Consider the following 19,748-nt stretch of genomic DNA (forward strand, 5'->3'; position numbering starts at 1 on the left):
TCAGCAACTTCTCTATTACTGATGTATGGCCTGTAGTTATCAGGTTTATCCCTGCTACCCTTTTTAACCACCCTCCAGTTTTCTGTTGCCTCAGCTGTGACTAACGAAGATGAAGAAAACCTCTGCCAAGTCTTAGCTAACTTTCCCTTGGTTCCCATAGCAACCCGGGGGTCCCGGGGGTTTATCAACTCTTATGTGACCCATGACATCCAGATCAGTAACATAATGTGAAAAGTAGCGGATCTAACATCAGTCCCCTGCATAACACCACAACTCCAGCAGACAAGCAGAAAAGGCCCCCTTCATTCACACACTTTGTCTTCTGCCGGTCAGCCAATCTTCTGTCCCAAATTACAGTATAGTCACTGTTTCAAAGTGTTCTTCCACTGACATGTCCACCATCCATCCTACTTCATTTCCTTGGGTATAAGTACCACCCTGTGTCTAGTCAATCTCTGCATTTCATCTCAAAAACTTTCTAGGATGCACGTAACTAATTCTGCCCCATGCAAAAAGGCACTCCCAGACCATATCCAGAGAGATGAAATGCTCCCTACTATTGCTCTTACACCCTTCTGCAATTTGCTTAGGTATCTCAAAGTTCATCTATACGTTTCATTGATTCTATTGTATTTCTTCGTTCTGTGAATGCCTGTAAGAAAATGAATGTCAAGGTAGTATATGGTGATACATATACGTATAGGAATGTGGCGATACATATACTACCTAAACATTCATTTTCTTGCAGGCATTCACAGAACAAAGAAATACAATAGAATCAATGAAACATGACACACAAAGACTGACAATGTCACCAATGTGCAAAAGAAGATGAACTGTGCAAATAAAATAATAAATAAGCAAATAAATAAATAATACTGAGAACAGGATTTGCAGAGTCTTTGCAAGTTTGTTGATAGGTTGTAGATCAGTTCAGAGTTGAGGTTATTCACATTGGTTCAGGAGCCTGATGGTCGAACTGTTCCTGAATGTGGTTGTGTGGGACTTATGTCTCCTGACCTCACTTCTGATGGCAGCTGCAAGAAGACAGCATGGTCTGGATGGTGGAGGTCCTTGATTATGGATACCGTTCCTCTAATTCCTCAGCCAAGTGATCACTGCTGCCTTTTTGCTAACAGGAAGTATATGAATTCTCCTTGAATACAGTAATGCTTTGCAAATGTATTCATGGTTCAAGCAAATGTTCGAATAATAAGTGGGAATAATAATAATTCAAAATAGTAGCTGGAAAAACTGGAGAGGGTGGGAGAAAAATGTAGAAGATAAATCGAGCATGTGCAGTGGGCAGAGCAGACAGAGACATATTAGGGAGCATGGAGGGCTAGCAGGCTCAACTCCAAAGGCTCTCAGAGATGAGTCAGATGATCCTGGAGCTTGGATCAGCATGTAGAATTATGATGTTATTGCAATCATGGGAATGTAGCTGAGGGAAGGACAGGACTAGCAGCTGAATGTTTTGGGATATATTATTTCAGGTGTGAGAGGGAAATGGAAACCAGGAAGGAGAGTCTCACTAATTATGAAGAGGATATTCAATGTGGTAGTGGCACACTGAGTTTGGATGGGTCTCAAGTTGGTTATTAGAGATGGTTTTGCTAAGGACTGCCACTTAGTCAATATTGATTGAGATGCATCACGACTGGGATATAAAGAGACATGTTCATGTTTGGAGCACAATAGAAAGATGGATGGGCTAAAATAGACCAACAGCACATGAAACCTAATTTTTTGCACTTTATTGTGTTAGACACCACATCTTCATACCTGACAAGTGCCCTTTAAATACTGAATCTGGCTTCACATTTGTGGTACCACTTGCTTCCACAAGAGTGACCTACTCTATTTGTAATCCCATTAAGTCTATTTGCACATCCGTAGCCTGCAAATGGGTTTGTCTAGGGAGGGGTAGCACCTCTGGTGGGGAGGCCTGCCGTGCCCTTTCTCAGGGCAGCTCATCCACCTTTGGTCCCCACCTGGTGCTCAGCTCTCACTTGTGGTTCCAAGTAGCTGTAAAACGCACAGTGGCCACACCCCGGTAAACCGTCTCGGCAGACGGACCAAACCAGGTGAAGGTTTCAACCCTCGGTGAGGTAGGAGATCTCCCTATCCCAGCGTGTGAAGTCTGGCCCTGGCAGATTGAGCAGAGGAGACCAATTAATGGTCCAACGGTCAAGAAGGCAGGCCAGCAGGCGTTGGTGGAGCGCTAACAGCACAACAAGGCACTTAGACGTCCTGGTCATCCACTGCAAGAGGTGGTGATCTCTCTAAACTCACCCAGCAGGAGGCAAAGGCAAACCACTGCTGTGACCTGCCGAGTACATGATTTCCTAAAATGTCAGAGCAGCATGGAGAGAAATCGTCTGCCAACTGGAAATTCCAGGTGCGACCTAATGACAATGACAATGAGCCTGCAAATGAAGTAGATGATGGGATAGTGTAAAGGGAACTTCACTCTGTGTCTGAGTCTGGGAGTATGTGAAAGGACAGTGTAGACAAAGTCCATTGTGTTGAAAGCATATACCTATACCACCAGGATCAAACACAGCTTCCAACCCACTGATATTAGACAGCCCCCTTTTGCAATGAGATGGACTTCACAGTCTATCTCATCATTTCATTGTCTGCCTGCTCTGCAACTGAAACACCATATTCTACATTCTAGCACTACCTCAATGCACTGGTGTGATAAAACAACCTGTATGGATTGCATAAAAACAAACTTTTTCATTGCACTTCAAGTATATGTGATAATAATAAATCAAGTGGCATCACAGCTGGGTAGGAAACACCGATGCCCTACAAAAAGTCGGTTTAGCATCATGAGTAAAGCACTCCCCACCACTGAGCACATCGGCAAGGAGTACTGTCGCAGGACAGCAGCATCCATATTCAAGGACCCATGCTACCAATTTCAACAGAAGTTATCATCAGGCTCTTGAACCAGAGGGAATAACTTCATTATCCCAACACTGAAATGCTCCCACAACCAATGGACTCCCTTTCAAGGACTCTTCATCTCATGTTCTTAATATTTATTGCTTGATTGCTTGTTTGTTTGTTTATTTATTTTTTGTCTGTTTTTGTTTATTTTTGTATTTGCACAATTTGTTGTCTCTTAAACATTGGTTGTTTGTCCACCTTGTGTACAGTTTTTCGTTGACTCTACTGTGTTTCTTTAAATTTACTGTTAATTCCCACCAGAAAATTAATCTCAGGGTAGTATATGGTGACATATACAGTATGTACTTTGATAATAAATTTACTTTGAAATTTGAACTCGGGGTTTACTTTTACTAATATTCTATCCCATATCGGAGAAATGTTGCACCATGTAACAGAGCTTCTGGACCAGAGAACACAACAGGAAACGTGATCTCAGAAGTGGCTTTATTTGTCAGGGTGAACCACAAAATAATTTAGGTGAGACAACTAAATAAATACACACAGGGCCATTATACCAGGTGATTCTAAATCTCAGGCCAAAACCAGCAAAGGTGAACCCCGGCGTCTCAGCCTGAGTTTAAAACAGTGTAACTGGTGCCGAGTCTGCGGATTCATGAAACTCGGTAATACAGAGGAGCATTTGCTTCAACACGTAAGATAGGCTTCCAGGCCTGACACTTAAAGCTCAAAGGCAAACAAAGCCTGTGAATGAATGCCCTGCTCGTGAACCTGGACAGCTAACGTTTTTGAAATTAAGTTGCTATGCTCATTCCAACTTTGTTTATGTAGGTGTGTGAGAAAAGCCAGCGTGGGATTTATACTGGAACTTCACACGTATCACCAGTTTAAAAATAAATCTGTAAAATCATTAAGTTCTACTGAAATGTCTTGTATTTTCAAAAGAAAAGCTGAACTCAAATAGAACAATGCCCAGGCTGTGGGTGAAAATTCTCCTGCATCGACTGAGTAGGAGTTTACAAAACAGTGCAACAGAAGTGCCATTTGTGACTGCATTTCAAATCATCAGCGATCAAAACAAAAATTGAATTTGGTCATTATTTTCAGCAGAAAAGCAGGGGTGGAATTACATTGTGTGCACTATGCACTAGAAGATTCCTCCAAAGCTCTGGTTGTCTTACTGAAATGAGACAGTCCAGAATGGAATAACAGAGGCAAACCATAAAGAACAAACAAAAGGAAATGGCATTTAAATGAATGAGTAATCACATCAAAAGTGAACACACTTAAAATGTTTACAGAAACAAATCAATTGCCAGGATCAAATATGCCTGAGGGTTTTAGGCCACCTTTGTGGAATTTTGATCATCTTTGTTATGAAGAACACAAGAAAATCGAAACCAGAGAAGGCGACCAGGATGATCCATACAAATAAATATGAACAGTTATTTATTAGTATTTCCTCGCTTACACTGGATCCCAAGATTAGGGAAGAGCTTGTGCTTTCCTCTGTTAAAACAGGCCTGAAGCACTTATTTAATTCCTTTGCCATTTTGTTATTTCCCTATATTAATCCTTCCTTCTCTCTCTCTCATCCTCACTAGTGTTTTCATTTTTACATACCTATAGAAGCTCTTCAAAACCATTTTCATGTTTGTTCTTTGTTTACCCTCAAACCATATTTTGCCCCTAGAAGATAGAACAGCACAGGAACAGGCCCAATAACCCATAATGCTGTGCTGAACTAATTAAACTAAGAACGCGTAATCCCTTCTGCCCGCATGTGGCCCATATCCCTTCCACTCTCTGCATATTCACGTGCCTATCTAAGCACCTTATAAATGCTTGCTTTATCAATTTCTTTCTCATCTGTGGCAGAATTCTAAAACTCCATCTTCAGGTTTCCTGTTTTTCTGCCAAATTTAATAACACTTTCCTTAAATTTAATACTTCCAATTTTTACTGTAATCTATGGTTGACCACATTTTCTGTGGTGTTTTTGTGCCTTAAAGGAAAAAAAATGTGTGGCAGTCATGTAAATTTTCTCTAAATGTCCACATACCTATATCCACTGTCAAATTCTCTCATGCAGGTTCCCCATCCAGGCTGTCCCTCATTCTTGCACAATTTCAATTGCCTAGATTAAATTCTCTAGTTTCAAATTGAATTACATCACTTTCAAGCATGAGGTAACATTTTTAGCATTCTATGTCCTCTAGTACCAGATTATTAATGAGACCTTTCTCATTGTACAGTACTAACTCTGAAATAACTTGCATAGTTAATAAATTTCACAACAGAATACATTCCAGGAATTCATCCTTATTATTATTGGCCCTATTTTGATTTGTCAATGGACAGCTTTAAAACCAGCCTGCTTAAGAATTTGACAAAAAAGATAGGCATTGTGAGAAACCCAGTTTACAAGGACATAGATGGACTTGGTTTACTAAAGAGTCATTGAAAGCTGAAAAGAGGAGATTAAAGCTGATTCAAGCAATGGAATTACCATAGGAACTATATTTGACAGCAAAATTCAAAAGTATCCTAAAATCCTCCTTGATAACAGAGAATTGATAGAACAATTTTGGAGGCAGGCATTTACCCTACACTCAATGTTTATTCTGAGTCATGATATGTATCGCCCAGAACTCAAACTGTATAATTGGTTCCATAGTATTTGGCATGCAACTTGGTGCTAGGATCAGATATCAGAACTGATTTCTATTTATTTGTCATACATACATCAAAATTTAGCATGGAACACGTTGCTTGGGTCAACAGCCAACACAAACTAAGAACGTGCATTCTGGTGACAACATACCATGTCCACAATGTTCAGCAGAACACAAGCAACAACAAATTGTGCTGTGCTAGTTTACTTGGAAAATAAAGCTTTTAATTCTCAAAAGCAAGACCAAATGCCAGAAAACATCATTTTATTTTCAAACCTGACACTGGAATTTTACAGAATCACAAAGCTAAAGCAGTAAACTAGGTACAGTAGGAAGCAAGAAAAAACTTTAGTGGCAACTGAGAGACACCTGATGCAATATTCAGTAGGCTTTGTTCACATTTGCTACTTACAAAGTTTTCACAGGAACACTATTAAAAAAAACTCAATATATTTAGCAATGTTTTTGTCTTTCACATCTGAACTCACAAGCTATCATGCAACACAAGCAAAAAATAGCAGCAGCTATTACAGTAGTATTCGTGCCTCAAATGTTTTTCATGCACCTGTGCATATATGTACTTCTAACATAAGGAAATAAACTCAACTTTGTTTTTGAGGAGCTGGGCAGAGTAGATTGGGAGCAGTGTTTATTGGGTAGGCCCATATCCAACATGTGGGAGTCACTTCAAGGCTAGCTGGTCCTAATTCACCACCAAGAGGACCACAACCTTGTTGTAGGGTTTGGAAGCTTGAATGACTCAATGACCTCAAGACCTATGTTGGCCAGAGTCAGGGCTTTCGTGCTTTGATTCTTGGTAGGGTCACCTATGCCAGACAGTGGACTAAGTGGACTAAGAGTGGTCCACTGGCCCTCCAGGTTCAGGAGTTCAGATCAGGGCCAACAGCCCTAACTGTAAACAAAACTGTTACAGAAACAGCAATGAAGGTTCCTTCTGTATCTGAGTACAATGTAATGCTTGAGTCTCCATCTAGGTTGGATTTGCATGGCTGACAGTAGTGAAAAACCAAGAGGAAGCTACTGACATGATGAAGGAAGCCCTGAACACTGCCAAAGATGGAGGACCTTCATGTTGCCCTTAACACCAGCAGTGTAATGGACAGTAATTAGTCACTTTTCATCATAATTCGGGAACAACATGGTTCCTGTGAGGAAAAGAGAACAGCTTAGCAAGGTTCAGAATCCCCTGATGATGAGAATCGTTTGAAATCTTATCAAAAAGAAAAAGAAAGCTTATGCAAAGTTTAGGATGCTCAATTTAGATTGATGGATAGAAATGAAACAGGAGAGAATTTAAACAGGTAACCAGGAAGGATGAAAAGGGGCAAGCAATGCCATTAACAAGTAGAATTGAAGAGATACCAGAGGCATTAAGAACACAAAGATTCAACCTCTCAAAGATAAAAGAGGGTATACGTATATACATGGAGGAAATCAGGTACTCAAAGAACACTTCGTATTGAGATTTACCAATCAGGACATGGATATCCTAAGGCATCTTGATATCAATGGGGTGGTGGTGTTAGGTCTCTTGTGAAGCATAAAGATGGATAAATACACAAGTTATAATGGGTTATTGAAAGAGGCAAGGGAGGAGATAGTTGGGGCCTTTACAGAGATCGTTAGATCCTCTTTAGCCACAGGTGAGATTGTAGATCTAGAGTTTAGTCAATGTTATTCCTCTGTTTAACCAGTTTAAACAAATTAAAAATATATAGGCTGGTAAGCCTCACATGAGAAGAAGGGAAATTATTGGAGAAGATTCTTAGAGATAGGATCTTCTCACATCTTGAAACGCACAGACACACCAGGGATAGTCAACAAGACTCTGGGCATTGAAGGTCATGTCCTACAAACATGATTGAGATTTCTGAGGTGGTGACAAAGATAATTAATGAGGGTAGGGCAGGGATGTTGTCTACATGGACAAGGACCATCATGGTAGGCTGATCCAAAAAGTTAATCCATATGTGATACATAGAGACTTGGTCAATTGGATTAAATCCAATTAATTCCTCTATCTTCTGTGGCTTAGTCATAGAAGATAGAGGATAATTGGAGGGGTGTTATTCTGACTGCTGCAACATACAAAATGATGGAGGAACTCAGCAGAACAGTCAGCATCTGTGGAGGGAAATAGGCGGTCAGCATTTCAGATCAAGACTCTACCTGAGGTCTGGGACCAGTGTCTGTCGTAATTATTTGTGATTATTAATTTGGACTTTTTGGATTATTTTTTAATTATTTGGATAAAAATGTAGGTGGGCTGATTATCAAGTTTGGAGACAGCACAAACATTAGTGGAGCTGTAGAAAGTGAAGAAGGGTGTTAAAGGGCTTAGCGTGATATAGACCAGTTAGGACTATGGGTAGAAACATGACAAATGAAGGTTAATCCAGCCAAGAGGAAGTGCTCTACATTCAGAGGTCAAATGCAAGGGGAAAGAATATGGCAAATGGTAGGATCCTTAGGAGATTGAAGCAGAGTGGGAAATTGAGGAGTAAGTTTTATGGTCTTTTATGATGGTCAAGAAGACATACAATATGCTTGCCTTAGGGAGGCAGATACATTAAGGACATTTAAGAAACTCTTAGATAGAGGCATGGATAATAGAAAAATAGAGGGTTCTGTAGGAGGGAAGGGTCAGATTCATCTTAGTAGGTTAAAAGGCTTGTACAAGGTGGGCCAAAGAGCCTGTACTGCACTGTTCTATAATCCAAATCAGTCAGGTGCTGAGTGGTGTGTATTTAATAATATGTTGTTTACATAATTCATTACAGGCTATATATAAAAGTATTGTATGTCAATGGCAAACATCATGAAGCCACCTAAGTGGGCAGCTCACTTAAAGTATAACAGTAAATAGACCCATAATCACTGGCTCTGTGCTTTCTTTTTGATTAGATTCTGGAGTTACAAAACATAAAGTGAAGATGAGGATGTTTTAAAATTAACCAGAGACGATGACCTACCTGTGAGAGACAGTCGAGTTTTTTTTAAAAAAGCACAGCACTCTTTTTCTTAGCAAGATATGTTCAAGTTTTATAAAGTGCAGGACTTTGCTTTTCTTCATAAGAGAAAAGAGACTCTTGAGTTTAAGAAGAAAGTGCAGCACGTCTCTTCAGAGGAGGGAGAGAGATGGTTGAGTTCAAAAAAAGGCAGTAAATAGCAACATTCATGAATTCATAACAGTGAGTACCAGATGATAAATTTTAAAAAGTGGAAATGGCTGGCTATGTCAAAACAATAGACATATATGAATGCACAACAGATAAATGGATGTTGTATACTGAATAAATTGAGCAATATTTTGAAGTAAATGAAATAACCAATGCAAAGCAAGTACCAGTGTCACTAAGTGTAAAAGGTTGAAAGGCACAGAGTTGGCTGAGAAGTTTAACTGCTTCAACCAAACCAGCCAAAAAGAAATCTGCTGTTATTGAGAAAGTAATGCAGGAACATTTAAAACCAAAACCATTGTTGACTGCAGGCACTTTAAGTTTCATAAGCACAATCAAATGAAGGGGAATCCATTTCAGCTTACATGGCCAAATTGAAGAGACTGTTTGAGCATTGCCAGTTCAGTGATAGGCTTAATGATGCACTGAAAGATTGTTTAGTTTGTGGAATCTTACAAGAAGGCATTCAAAAATTGTTCCTCACTTAAGTTCCTCACATTCAAATGAGCAGTTGAAATTGCTATATCAATGTAAACAGCAGACAGAAATGCAATTGAGTTGCAATCAGAAATGCAAATGAACATGAACAAAACTGCAATGTCTAAACAAAATCTGCCTGGCTGAATAAATTATGTTTCCACTGTAGCGGGGGCTCATATACATCAGACCAATGCAGGTTAAAAAAAAATGAAACTTATAGAAAATGCAACATGTAGGACGCATACAAAGAGTAAGTCAGGCAGATAGAATAAATGGAATGCACATGAAAGTGAAAAAGATAAAAAGTTACAGTTTCAAACAGGGCATGCTATTGGTGGAAAGTCTGATACTGATGAGAATATAACAGGATTGAGTAGCCTTGAAATTTTTAATGTGGAAACTAACAAGAGACAAGCAATATGGCATACACCAGAAGTGAACAGCAAATTAAAATAGAATTGGATGGACCTTGTTTCAGTCATTATGCAACATAAGTTTGAATGTAATTTCAAAGATACTGACCTGCAGATACCTAACTAAGAAAGTATAACGGAGAAAAGATAACTCCTTAGGGAATGACATTCATAACAGTAAAATAGTTAAATACAACAACCAACAAGATACATTGGGTTTGTATGCAGTAAACAAAAGGGCCAGCATTGTAGGGCCATGAATGGCTGAGACAACTATAACCTGGTTGGAGATCCATCCATCATTTGCTTGCCATATCCCCTGCAATAGAATCAACTGAAAGCAAATTGAGAAAGGTACTGGATGATGTCACCGCGGTGTTCAAGTTTGACATTGAAAAACTCACTCAAGGGTAAAATAGTTTAAATGAAAATGCCACACTCAAGTTTTACAAAGCCCATTTGGTTTCTTACACCAACTATGATAAAGTAGCCAGTGAGATAGACGGATTTAGGCTGAAGGAACTCTTTCCAAGGTTGAGTTGGGCCCATGGGGAATGCCAGTGGTCCCAGTAGTAAGGAAGGATGGATCGATCAGGATCTGTGGTGATTTTAAGGTCACCATCAACCCAGTACTGAAAGTAGATCAATCTCTTCTGTCCACAATAGAGGCTATCTTTGTAAAACTTTCTGGAAAGAAACACTTCAGCAAAGTAGACTTAGCTAAGGCCTAACGACATATGGAGATGGAAGAGAAGTCCAAATTGTTTCTCACCATAAACATTCACAAAGGGCTTTATTACCATTATAGGTTTATTTTTTGCACTGGCACTCTGACAGAAAGCTATGCAAAGCTGCCCAGGACTCAATGTTTTCTAGAAGACATAAATGTTACTGGTGAGGATGACTAGAGAACATCTCCAAAATCTCAAGACAGCATTAAAGAGATTAGAAAATTATGGACTCACTGCACAACAGAACAAGTATGGATACTTTAAACCAAGCATTGATTTCAAGAGGTCTAGAATACAAGAGCAGGGATGTGATGCTGAGGCCTCACCTTGAGTATCGTGAACAGTTTTGGACCCTTCATCTTAGAAAAGATGTGCTGGCATTGCAGAAGGTCCCAACAAGGTTCACAAGAATGAAGGGATGATCATACAAGGAACGTTTGATGGCTCTGGGTCTGTACTCACTGGAATTCAGAAGGATGAGGGGAGAATCTCATTGAAACCTTTGGAATGTTGAAAGGCCTAGACAGAGTAGCTGTGGAAAGGATGATTCCTATGGTGGGAGAGTCAAGGACAAGAGGGCACAGCCTCAGAATAGAGGGGCGCCCTATGGAGAAATTTCTTTAGCCAAAGGGTAGTGAACTTGTGGAATTTGTTGCCACGTGCAGCTGTGGAGGCCAGGTCATTGGGTGTATTTAAGGCAGAGATTGATAGGTTCGTGATTGGACACAGCATCAAAGGTTACGGGGAAAAGGCCGGGAAGTGGGGTTAAGGAGGAGAAGAAAAAAGGATCAGCCACGATTGAATGGCAGAGCAGACTCGATGGGCCAGCTGGCCTAATTCTGCTCTTATGTCTTATGGTCTAAGCATCACTTACTGTGATCACACCATTGACACACAAGATTTGCACACTCGTGCTGAGAAAACTCAAGCCATGGTGGATGCCCAAAGGACTTGTCACAGTTGTGGTCCTTTTTAGGATCTTTCAATTGCTATAAAAGGCTCCTGCCAAACTTAGCTACTGTGCTCCACCCCATGAACTCATTACTACAGATCAGGAAGAAATGGCAATGGACAAAGCAACGTGAGGTGGCTTTCCAAAAGGTACAGGAAGTGGTGATATCAGTCACTGGATTCACACATTGTCTAGTGAAGTGTGCCTGTGACATATCACCTTATGGTATAGATGCTGTCATGTCACGTTATGACTGCTGGAAGGGAATACACCATAGTCTTTGAATCACTTTCCCTTACCGCTGCAGAGAAAAATTACACACAGATCGACAGAGAGGCCTTGAGTCTAGTTTGGGGCACAAAACATTTCAATTGGTACTTGTATGAGAGAGAGTTTACCCTCATTACTGATCATCAACTGCCAGTGTCCATTTTCAATCCCAGAAGGATGTTCCACTGACAGCAACAGTGCAAATGCAGAGATGGGCTCTGTTTCTTGGAGAACAATCGCAAGATAGAATTCAAAGGAATGACTTATCATAGAAATGCTGATGGACTGTCCTATTTACCTTTGGAAAAAGAAATAACTGAAAAATTTACAAATGAGCACACTCCTCGTGACATATTCTCCCTCATGCAAATTGAAAGTTTCCTTATTATGGCAGAGGTGATCCAAAGGGAAACCAGAAAGAACCACATTGTCTCAAGTCTACATGGCCATCCAGAATGGCTGGAATGTGCGGAAAAGATTCCAGTTCAATTACATTAACCAGCTCAGGAATGAACTTTCCCTTGACAGCCATATGTGGGGGACCGAGAGTTGTACTATCCAAGTTAAGAGCTAAAGTGCTGGAGGAGCACTTGCCAGTCATCCTGTGGTAGTCAAAATGAAAGTGTTGGCTGGAAGATTTTTCTGGCGGACTAGGATAGACCAGATCGAGCAGTTTGCTATGCACTGTTCAGAATGCCAACATGTCCAGAAGATGCTAAGAGCACCTTGAAGAAGGAAGAAGAAAGGAGAAGAAAGGAGTCCAGAGCTGACAGAACCATTTCCCGCAGTCCACTCCACCCCGGAGGAGGCTTCACAACCTGACATTGTTTCACAGCCACAAGTCTCATCTGCCAAGCTGAGTGACCCTCCTCATCAGGAAAGGTGTTATCTCAAAAGAGTAAGAAATCCTTCACAACAATTAAACCTTTAGGCTTAAGTGGCACAATTTAAAATTTACTGTGCTGTCTACATAGGAGTTGTATTAAATAGCATACAGGTTTCCCCTGCTATTCAAAGGTACAGTGTTCCTATGAAATGGTTCGTAAGCCGGAATGGCATAAAATGAAGAAGCAATTACCATTTATTTATATGGGAAAAATTTGTGAGCGTTCGCAGACCCAAAAAATAACCTCCAAAATCATGCCATATGACACATAAAACCTAAAATAACAGTAACATATAGTAAGAGCAGGAATGATATGATAAATACACAGCCTATATAAAGCAGAAATACTTTTCTGCAATCATTGCAACACTGTCCACCGCAGCGAAAATCTCACGCAAGCGCTCTTGGCAGCACTCTTGGCGCAAGGTTACTCTCTCCAGTAACCTTTAAGCTATGAAGCTGCCAAATCGTACCAAGTAATGCATAAATATATACAGCCTATATAAAGTAGAAATAACATATGTACAGTGTAGTTTCACTTACCGGAATCACGAAGACAGCAAGCACATTGATGATGGTGTGTTAGGCTGAGTCGTCGGAGGTTGGGGTGGTGGGAGGTAGAGGAGACTGGGGTGTCATCTCATCGTCGTCTGTTTCCATCAGAACAGGCAGGATATCTTCTATGTCTGCCTGCCTCGATGTCGAAAGTCGAGGTTCGTCATCTGCTGTGGCTCATGTGGAAGGCTTGAAAAATGACAGTATGCTTGACTGCTTAGCCTCGAGCATTTTTCTATCATACAGTTCTTTGTAAGCACTCAAACCATCCTGCAAATATGCCCTAAACCTACGTACCCCTTCAAAATTAAAGTCGTACTTTTCTGCAATCGTTGTAGCAGTGTCAATCGCAGCGAAAATCTCACGCAGTTGCTTCACGTTCAGTTCCTGGATGACTTCACTTTCGGTCCGTTCGCTACTGCGTTCGATTTCAATTGTTATTCTTTCCTCTTCCAGTTGCGTCAGGTCTTCATCTGTCAGTTCTTGGTCATGGGATGTCAAAACCTCTTCAACATCATCTTCATCAACTTCCACAAGCCAAACTCACTTTGTCCTTACTTCGTTCACCACGATCGAAATGCTTAATTATGTCTAGTTTTATGCTAAGTGTAACACCGCTACGAGCTCTTTTAGGCTTTTCCGATACCTTAGAACTCATCTTGCTAACAGATGCACAAAATAAATCAAGATAAAGCAAAGATGCTCACAGTCACGTGTTTAAGCAATGGCGGTTCCAATGCATTTCCGGGGGAGGAGTTTGGCTGCTTGGCGCATGAGCTGCCTTTTCTCGCGCAAAGCCTTTTTTGTGCGCTGCCTTTTATTGTAACAGTGAAAACAGGTAACTAATGTAGGTCTTTCGTAACAGTGAGGTGTTGTTAAGCGAATGTTCGAAAAATGGGGGGCACCTGTACTGTGTATATAGTTGGGATGCATTCTATATTGAGTTTAAGTTTATAGCTAAGCCAGTAGGAGCATTGTGTATTTAATATTTCAGTAATATTTAAGTAACTTTGTAAATATATTGTTTGATTAAGCATTCTTTGTTGCTTACATAATTCATTATCAGTTATACGTAAAAGTACGTGAATGGCATACGTCATTACATCACCATGTTGTAAGTGTGCACTTCACTAAAGATAAAACAGTAAGTAGACGCATTATCCCTGCTCCATGATTTTCTTTTGATTAGTATTTGGAGTTACAAAGTATAACACTGAGTATAAAAGTCAGTAAATAATGTTACAGCCGCATAAAACTTTGGTTAGGCCTCATTTGGAGCATTGTGTCCAGTTCTGGTTTGGTCACCGCATTACAAAAAGGATGCGAATTAGACAGCAGCAGAGCATTAGCTACCAAGAGATGTTGCACAACCTTGGATTGTTTATGGTGGAACATCAGAAGCTGAGGGGAGGCCTGATAGAAAACCTTGGATTGTTTATGGTGGAACATCAGAAGCTGAGGGGAGGCCTGATAGAAAACCTTGGATTGTTTATGGTGGAACATCAGAAGCTGAGGGGTGGCCTGATAGAAAATTAAGAGAGGCCTAGATAGGGTAGATGGTGACCCTTTTTCCCTGGGTTGAAAAATCAAATATTAGGGGACATAGCTTGAAGGTGAGATGGGGAAAGTTTAAAGGAGATTTGCGAGGCAAGTTATTTTGCACAGAACATGGTAACTGCCAGGGGATATTGTGGAAGCAAATAAGATAGCAAAATTAGAGAGGCATTTACACAGGCACTTGAAGAGGCAGGGAATTGAGTGATGTAGATCAATGTATAGGACATTGGGGTTAATTTCGATTGGCATCACGGTTGGCATAGCGCTGTTCTGTTCTCAGGCCCTAAGTGATGAAGAATGAGGTGATGGGAAAGGATAAGTGACACAAATTAGAATTAAAGTACAATAATACACATTGTGTGTGAAGTATTCTGATTATTTCAGTTTTATATAATATTGGACTAAAGGGGGTTTCACTAATTTAGTATGCCCAGCTCATGAGTTAAATACAAGAAACTAAACATAGTTCCAAAATTAAATCTTCCTTAACTACTGGCTTTGAAAATAAATGTCTGCTCTTGCAGTGGACAACTGTTAAAACATTAATGAAATCTAATTATGGCTGCTTTCAAAAGTTTAATTATTGTGCAATGAACCAGGACTTCTGAACCAATAATGCAAGGAAGGTCATTTACAAAGTCAACTGGTGTTGGCTTGGTCCAATGCACTGTCTTGACAGTCTCACGCAGTAGGGGGTTGGAATGATTGATCTCCAAAAACAACTACCTTTGGAAGATCCTTTCTGTGATGTACAATTCTACCCCATGGAATTTCCATATCATGCCGATACCCTTCAGTTTTACCTGCGCACCTTGATGCCATACTCAGTCAAAATCCCTCTCAATGGAAGGATTAATCACTCCCACCTCACCACTGGAATTAATTTCAAGGCTATAATAATATCTGTGGCTAACTGGTCTGACCCTATTGTTTACACCACATGGAGAGAATACAATTTACTGGATACTGGTGTCTGTGATGGTAGGGATCTTGGGAGGAAGCCAAGGTGGATCACTCTAATCAGCACCTGACCAAATGTAATTGCTAATGCTTCAGCCTCTTCTTCAGCAGTCACATGCTGGGCCCTGTCATCATAGCGGGCGGGGATGTCCTTGGAGCCTGTTTCTCCTGTTAGATGTTTAATCAACTGCATGAGAAATGAGGGGAGGGCATGGGACTGCAGAGCTTCAATTTGACCCACCGGTTATGGGTCACTTCACTGTTTATTCAATGTTGTATTTGCCGTTTATCTCATATGTACTTTGCGGCAGCTTCACCGTACTGATACCTCAAGTGCTTTAGGTACGCCTGGTGCTGCTACTGAATTGAATAGAATTGACTTTATTTCTCACATCCTTCACATACATGAAGAATAAAAATATTTATATTATGTCTCCATCTAAATGTGCAATGAGTGTAATTTATAATAAATAGAACAGTCAATGTAATGTAGAGTACACTCAAGTTAGCATGAGTACATCAGTCTGATGCCCTGGTGGAACAAGCTGTCCCAGAGCCTGTCGGTCCTGGCTTTTATGCTGCGGTATTGCTTCCTGAATGGTAGCAGCTGGAATAGATTGTGGTTGGGATGGCTTGGGCTCCAGTGATCCTGCGGGTCCTTTTTATACACCTGTCCTTGCAAATGTCCTGAACCATGAAGCTCTTCTGAACTCTTTCCTTGAAATGGGATCAATGTCCCAGTTGATAGTAACAGTAGACTGAGGAATATGGAACTCATGAGGTTACATTTTCTGCTTCATCTACTGCTGTACTCTGTGCTTCATGGATGCTCCTTTTCAAGCAGCTGGCTCAGTAGAGAATGTATCCCATCTAGCACAATGAATTGCAAGACAACATAATATACAGTGTTTTCAATTTGAAGTCACACTTAATCTCCACAAGGGCTGACAGTTACTTTTACCAATTATATTATGCTCAGATGGATCTGCATAGGTAATTACAGGAGGTCAAGTATAAGTAGGTTTGGCCTTCCTATTAAACCTATTCATTCAATGTCACAAACTCGTTCAAGCAGCTATGTCCTTCAGGACTAGGCCAGCTCCTTTGGTGGTAATGCTCCCAAGCCACTTGGAGATAAACAATGAATGTCCCCAAGAAATGTGAGTGTGAAGTGGTTCAGTTTGGTAGGTCAAATATGATGGCAGAATATAGTATTAATGGTAAGACTCTTGATAGTGTGGAGGATCAGAGGGATCTTGAGGTCCGAGTCCATAGGACACTCAAAGCAGCTGTGCAGGTGGACTGTGGTTAAGAGGGCATACAATGTATTGACCTTCATTAATTGTGGAATTGAATTTAGGAGCCGAGAGGTAATGTTGCAGCTATATAAGACCCTGGTCAGACCCCACTTGGAATACTGTGCTCAGTTCTGATCGCCTCACTACAGGAAGGATGTGGAAGCCATAGAAAGGGTGCAGAGGAGATTTACAAGGATGTTGCCTGGATTGGGGAGCATGCCTTATGAGAATAGGTTGAGTGAACTCGGCCCTTTCTCCTTGGAACGAAGGAGGATGAGAGGTGACCTGATAGAGGTGTACAAGATGATGAGAGGCATTGATCATGTGAGTAGTCAGAGGCTTTTCCCAGGAATGAAATGGTTGCCACAAGAGGACACAAGTTTAAGGTGCTGGGGAGTAGATACAGAGGAGATGTCAGGGGTAAGTTTTTGCCCAGAGAGTGGTGAATACGTGGAATGGGCTGCCAGCAATGGTGGTGGAGGCGGATACGTTAAAGTCTTTTAAGAGGCTTTTAGATAGGTACATGGAGCTTAGTAAAATAGAGGGCTATAGGTAAGCCTAGTAATTTCCAATGTAGGGACATGTTCGGCACAACTATGTGGGCCGAAGAATCTGTATTGTGCTGTAGGTTTTCCATGTTTCTAAGAATACAGTGTGCACCTTTGCCATTTTCATTCTTTTTCCCAGGTGTTGTTCACCTTGGAAGAACAATGAATCACCAAGTGAGGGCGTAATTAGGCAATTAGGCAGTTTCTTTTCTCATCTTAGTCTTAAGGCCATGAGACTTTATTGGGTCTGGAGTCAATTTTGAAGATCTCAGGTGTTACTCCCTACTGCCCACCTCCCTAGTGGACTGTGCTGCTGATGAAACTAGACTTAAGCAAGGCCTGTGATGGTGGTACCAGTACATTGCCTAAGGTATGATTTGGTTATAACGATTATTTCAAGTTTCTTGTAATAACTAGTCTGTAGGACAGTGCTCCCAATTTACACACAGAACCCAAGATGTTTGTGAAAAGAACATTGCAACATTGACTGGGCTGCAAACAGTTTTCCCACATTGGAATTTGGTGCCTGGCCCAATGCCTGGTGGTTCAGTCAGTTTATTGTTTCTCTTTTTGAATATACATAATGGTTCAATTCAATGGCACATTAGTCTATTTCAGATGGCTGACCTTGTCAGCGACAGCTGCATTCTGTAGATTAATTAAATATCATAGGCCCATTTTGTTGGTTCATCCTATTTTTTTAAGACTGTATTCTGATACGTATTGCAATCTCTCTCCCAGCTAGGCATACCCCATCTTCAAACCAACCTGTGGGATTGGATCTGGATGGGGTTCAAGTAAATCCCTCCCGCCTGCTGCACCACTGCATTTCTACTTGACCGATGTTCACTTCAATTCTCCTGGTCTAGTGCCCTTCTCAATCTCCCAACTAGAAATAGTACCATCGGGAATAAAGGGATAAACCAGCCAGAAGGAAATGGAACAAAGTAACAGCAAGAGTTAGTGATATTTGTTTAAAAATTCTCTTGTACATTATCAAAAATACTTTAAGTCTTTTTTCTATGCAAATACAAACTCTTATATTAAAGATCAGAAATGAAATAAACGTTTTGGCAAATCCTTTGAACCTTCATTATCGAAAGAAAGCTGGATTGCTATTTTAAAATGATATTTGTAACTGTATTAAGAGTTGCTGTCAAGAAAAAGGCAGCAAAAATGAGTACTATAAAATCATTATTTAATTTAACTTCATGTAAATCATGAAAGCTGTACTTACCAATAAGTTTTCTTCATTCTTTGGTGCTGGTTCAATCAAGTAACTATAATTCCCATCATAAAAGAAACCACTAAGGATAGAAGACAAGAAATCATTTTATTAATGTGTGTAGTATGAGGAAGTGGGTTATGTAGTGAGTCTCGGCTTGCTCACCAGAACATCAGTTTTACAGCAGCTCAAGATAAAGTGACTAGGACGACCTTTACAAAATTCAGTCCCACTTTCTGTTCCAAGCAAATGAGAGCAACTGAGGGACAACACTCTTTTTTCATAAATGTGTCTGTTTCATTAACAAAAGAGAAATTCCCAAATACTGCCAGACACTGCCCGCCACCCCCGTAAGCACACTGTATGAAGCCAAGTTCCCCAGAATTGTTCTAAAGGGCTGTGTATGTACTAAGTACTTAGAACTGCCAAGAACCACCATAATACTTGTGTTGACAAATAATGTATGATCACCTCTGCTTGATATGCAAAGCAGGAAGTTCATGGCCAGCAGCAGAATGCAAGGTTCTAATCACCAAAATGAAAGTATGGGTTTGTTTAGCAATGACCCACACTGGGGTAAACATTCCCCACCAAAACAAAATTACTATTACATCTTTGGGCAGCACTAAAGTTGAAGCATGTGCAACTTAATCCTAGAAAACAGACTGCAGCAGTGTGCTTTTCATAATTTAAAATTTTGCATCTGAACAATGCAAGGATTAAATTTATCAAACTGACAATAAACATTGAAGTCCAGCTAGGATGTGACAAGGCCCTTGGACCAACAGCAATGCCATTACTGGAGGAATAGCTTTTCTTGTTTCATAATTACTTAAACACTCAGTGTTTCCCTCTGCATCCCTAACCTGTTTTCCGTCCTCTACTACCATATAATTAGATTACCAAACAATAGGTTGTAATCTATAGTGCAGAGTAAATTCTTGGTGTTGGATCTCATTCAAAGTTGCTGCAATCACACCATTGACTGGAAAGTTCCGCTTGATATAGAAAACCATTCAGAAAAGGAGGCAATATATAAAAAAAACCAGTATGTAGAAAAATTCCTAATACTGAGC

At 40.4% G+C, this 19,748-nt stretch overlaps 1 protein-coding gene across 4 annotated transcripts in view; it reads right to left on the minus strand.

The window, feature by feature from the left end:
* The window catches only part of adam22 (ADAM metallopeptidase domain 22), a 337,659-nt gene that overhangs the window by 176,865 nt on the left and 141,046 nt on the right, over positions 1-19,748 (minus strand). For all 4 annotated transcript variants that reach the window (XM_059972204.1, XM_059972203.1, XM_059972205.1 and 1 more), the window contains exon 6: positions 18,685-18,754. In XM_059972204.1, coding sequence (XP_059828187.1) covers positions 18,685-18,754 — 70 coding nt within the window. The remainder of the gene's footprint in view (positions 1-18,684; positions 18,755-19,748) is intronic.

The sequence above is a fragment of the Hypanus sabinus genome, chromosome 6 (assembly GCF_030144855.1).
Source record: "Hypanus sabinus isolate sHypSab1 chromosome 6, sHypSab1.hap1, whole genome shotgun sequence".
In the NCBI taxonomy this organism is placed as follows: domain Eukaryota; kingdom Metazoa; phylum Chordata; class Chondrichthyes; order Myliobatiformes; family Dasyatidae; genus Hypanus; species Hypanus sabinus.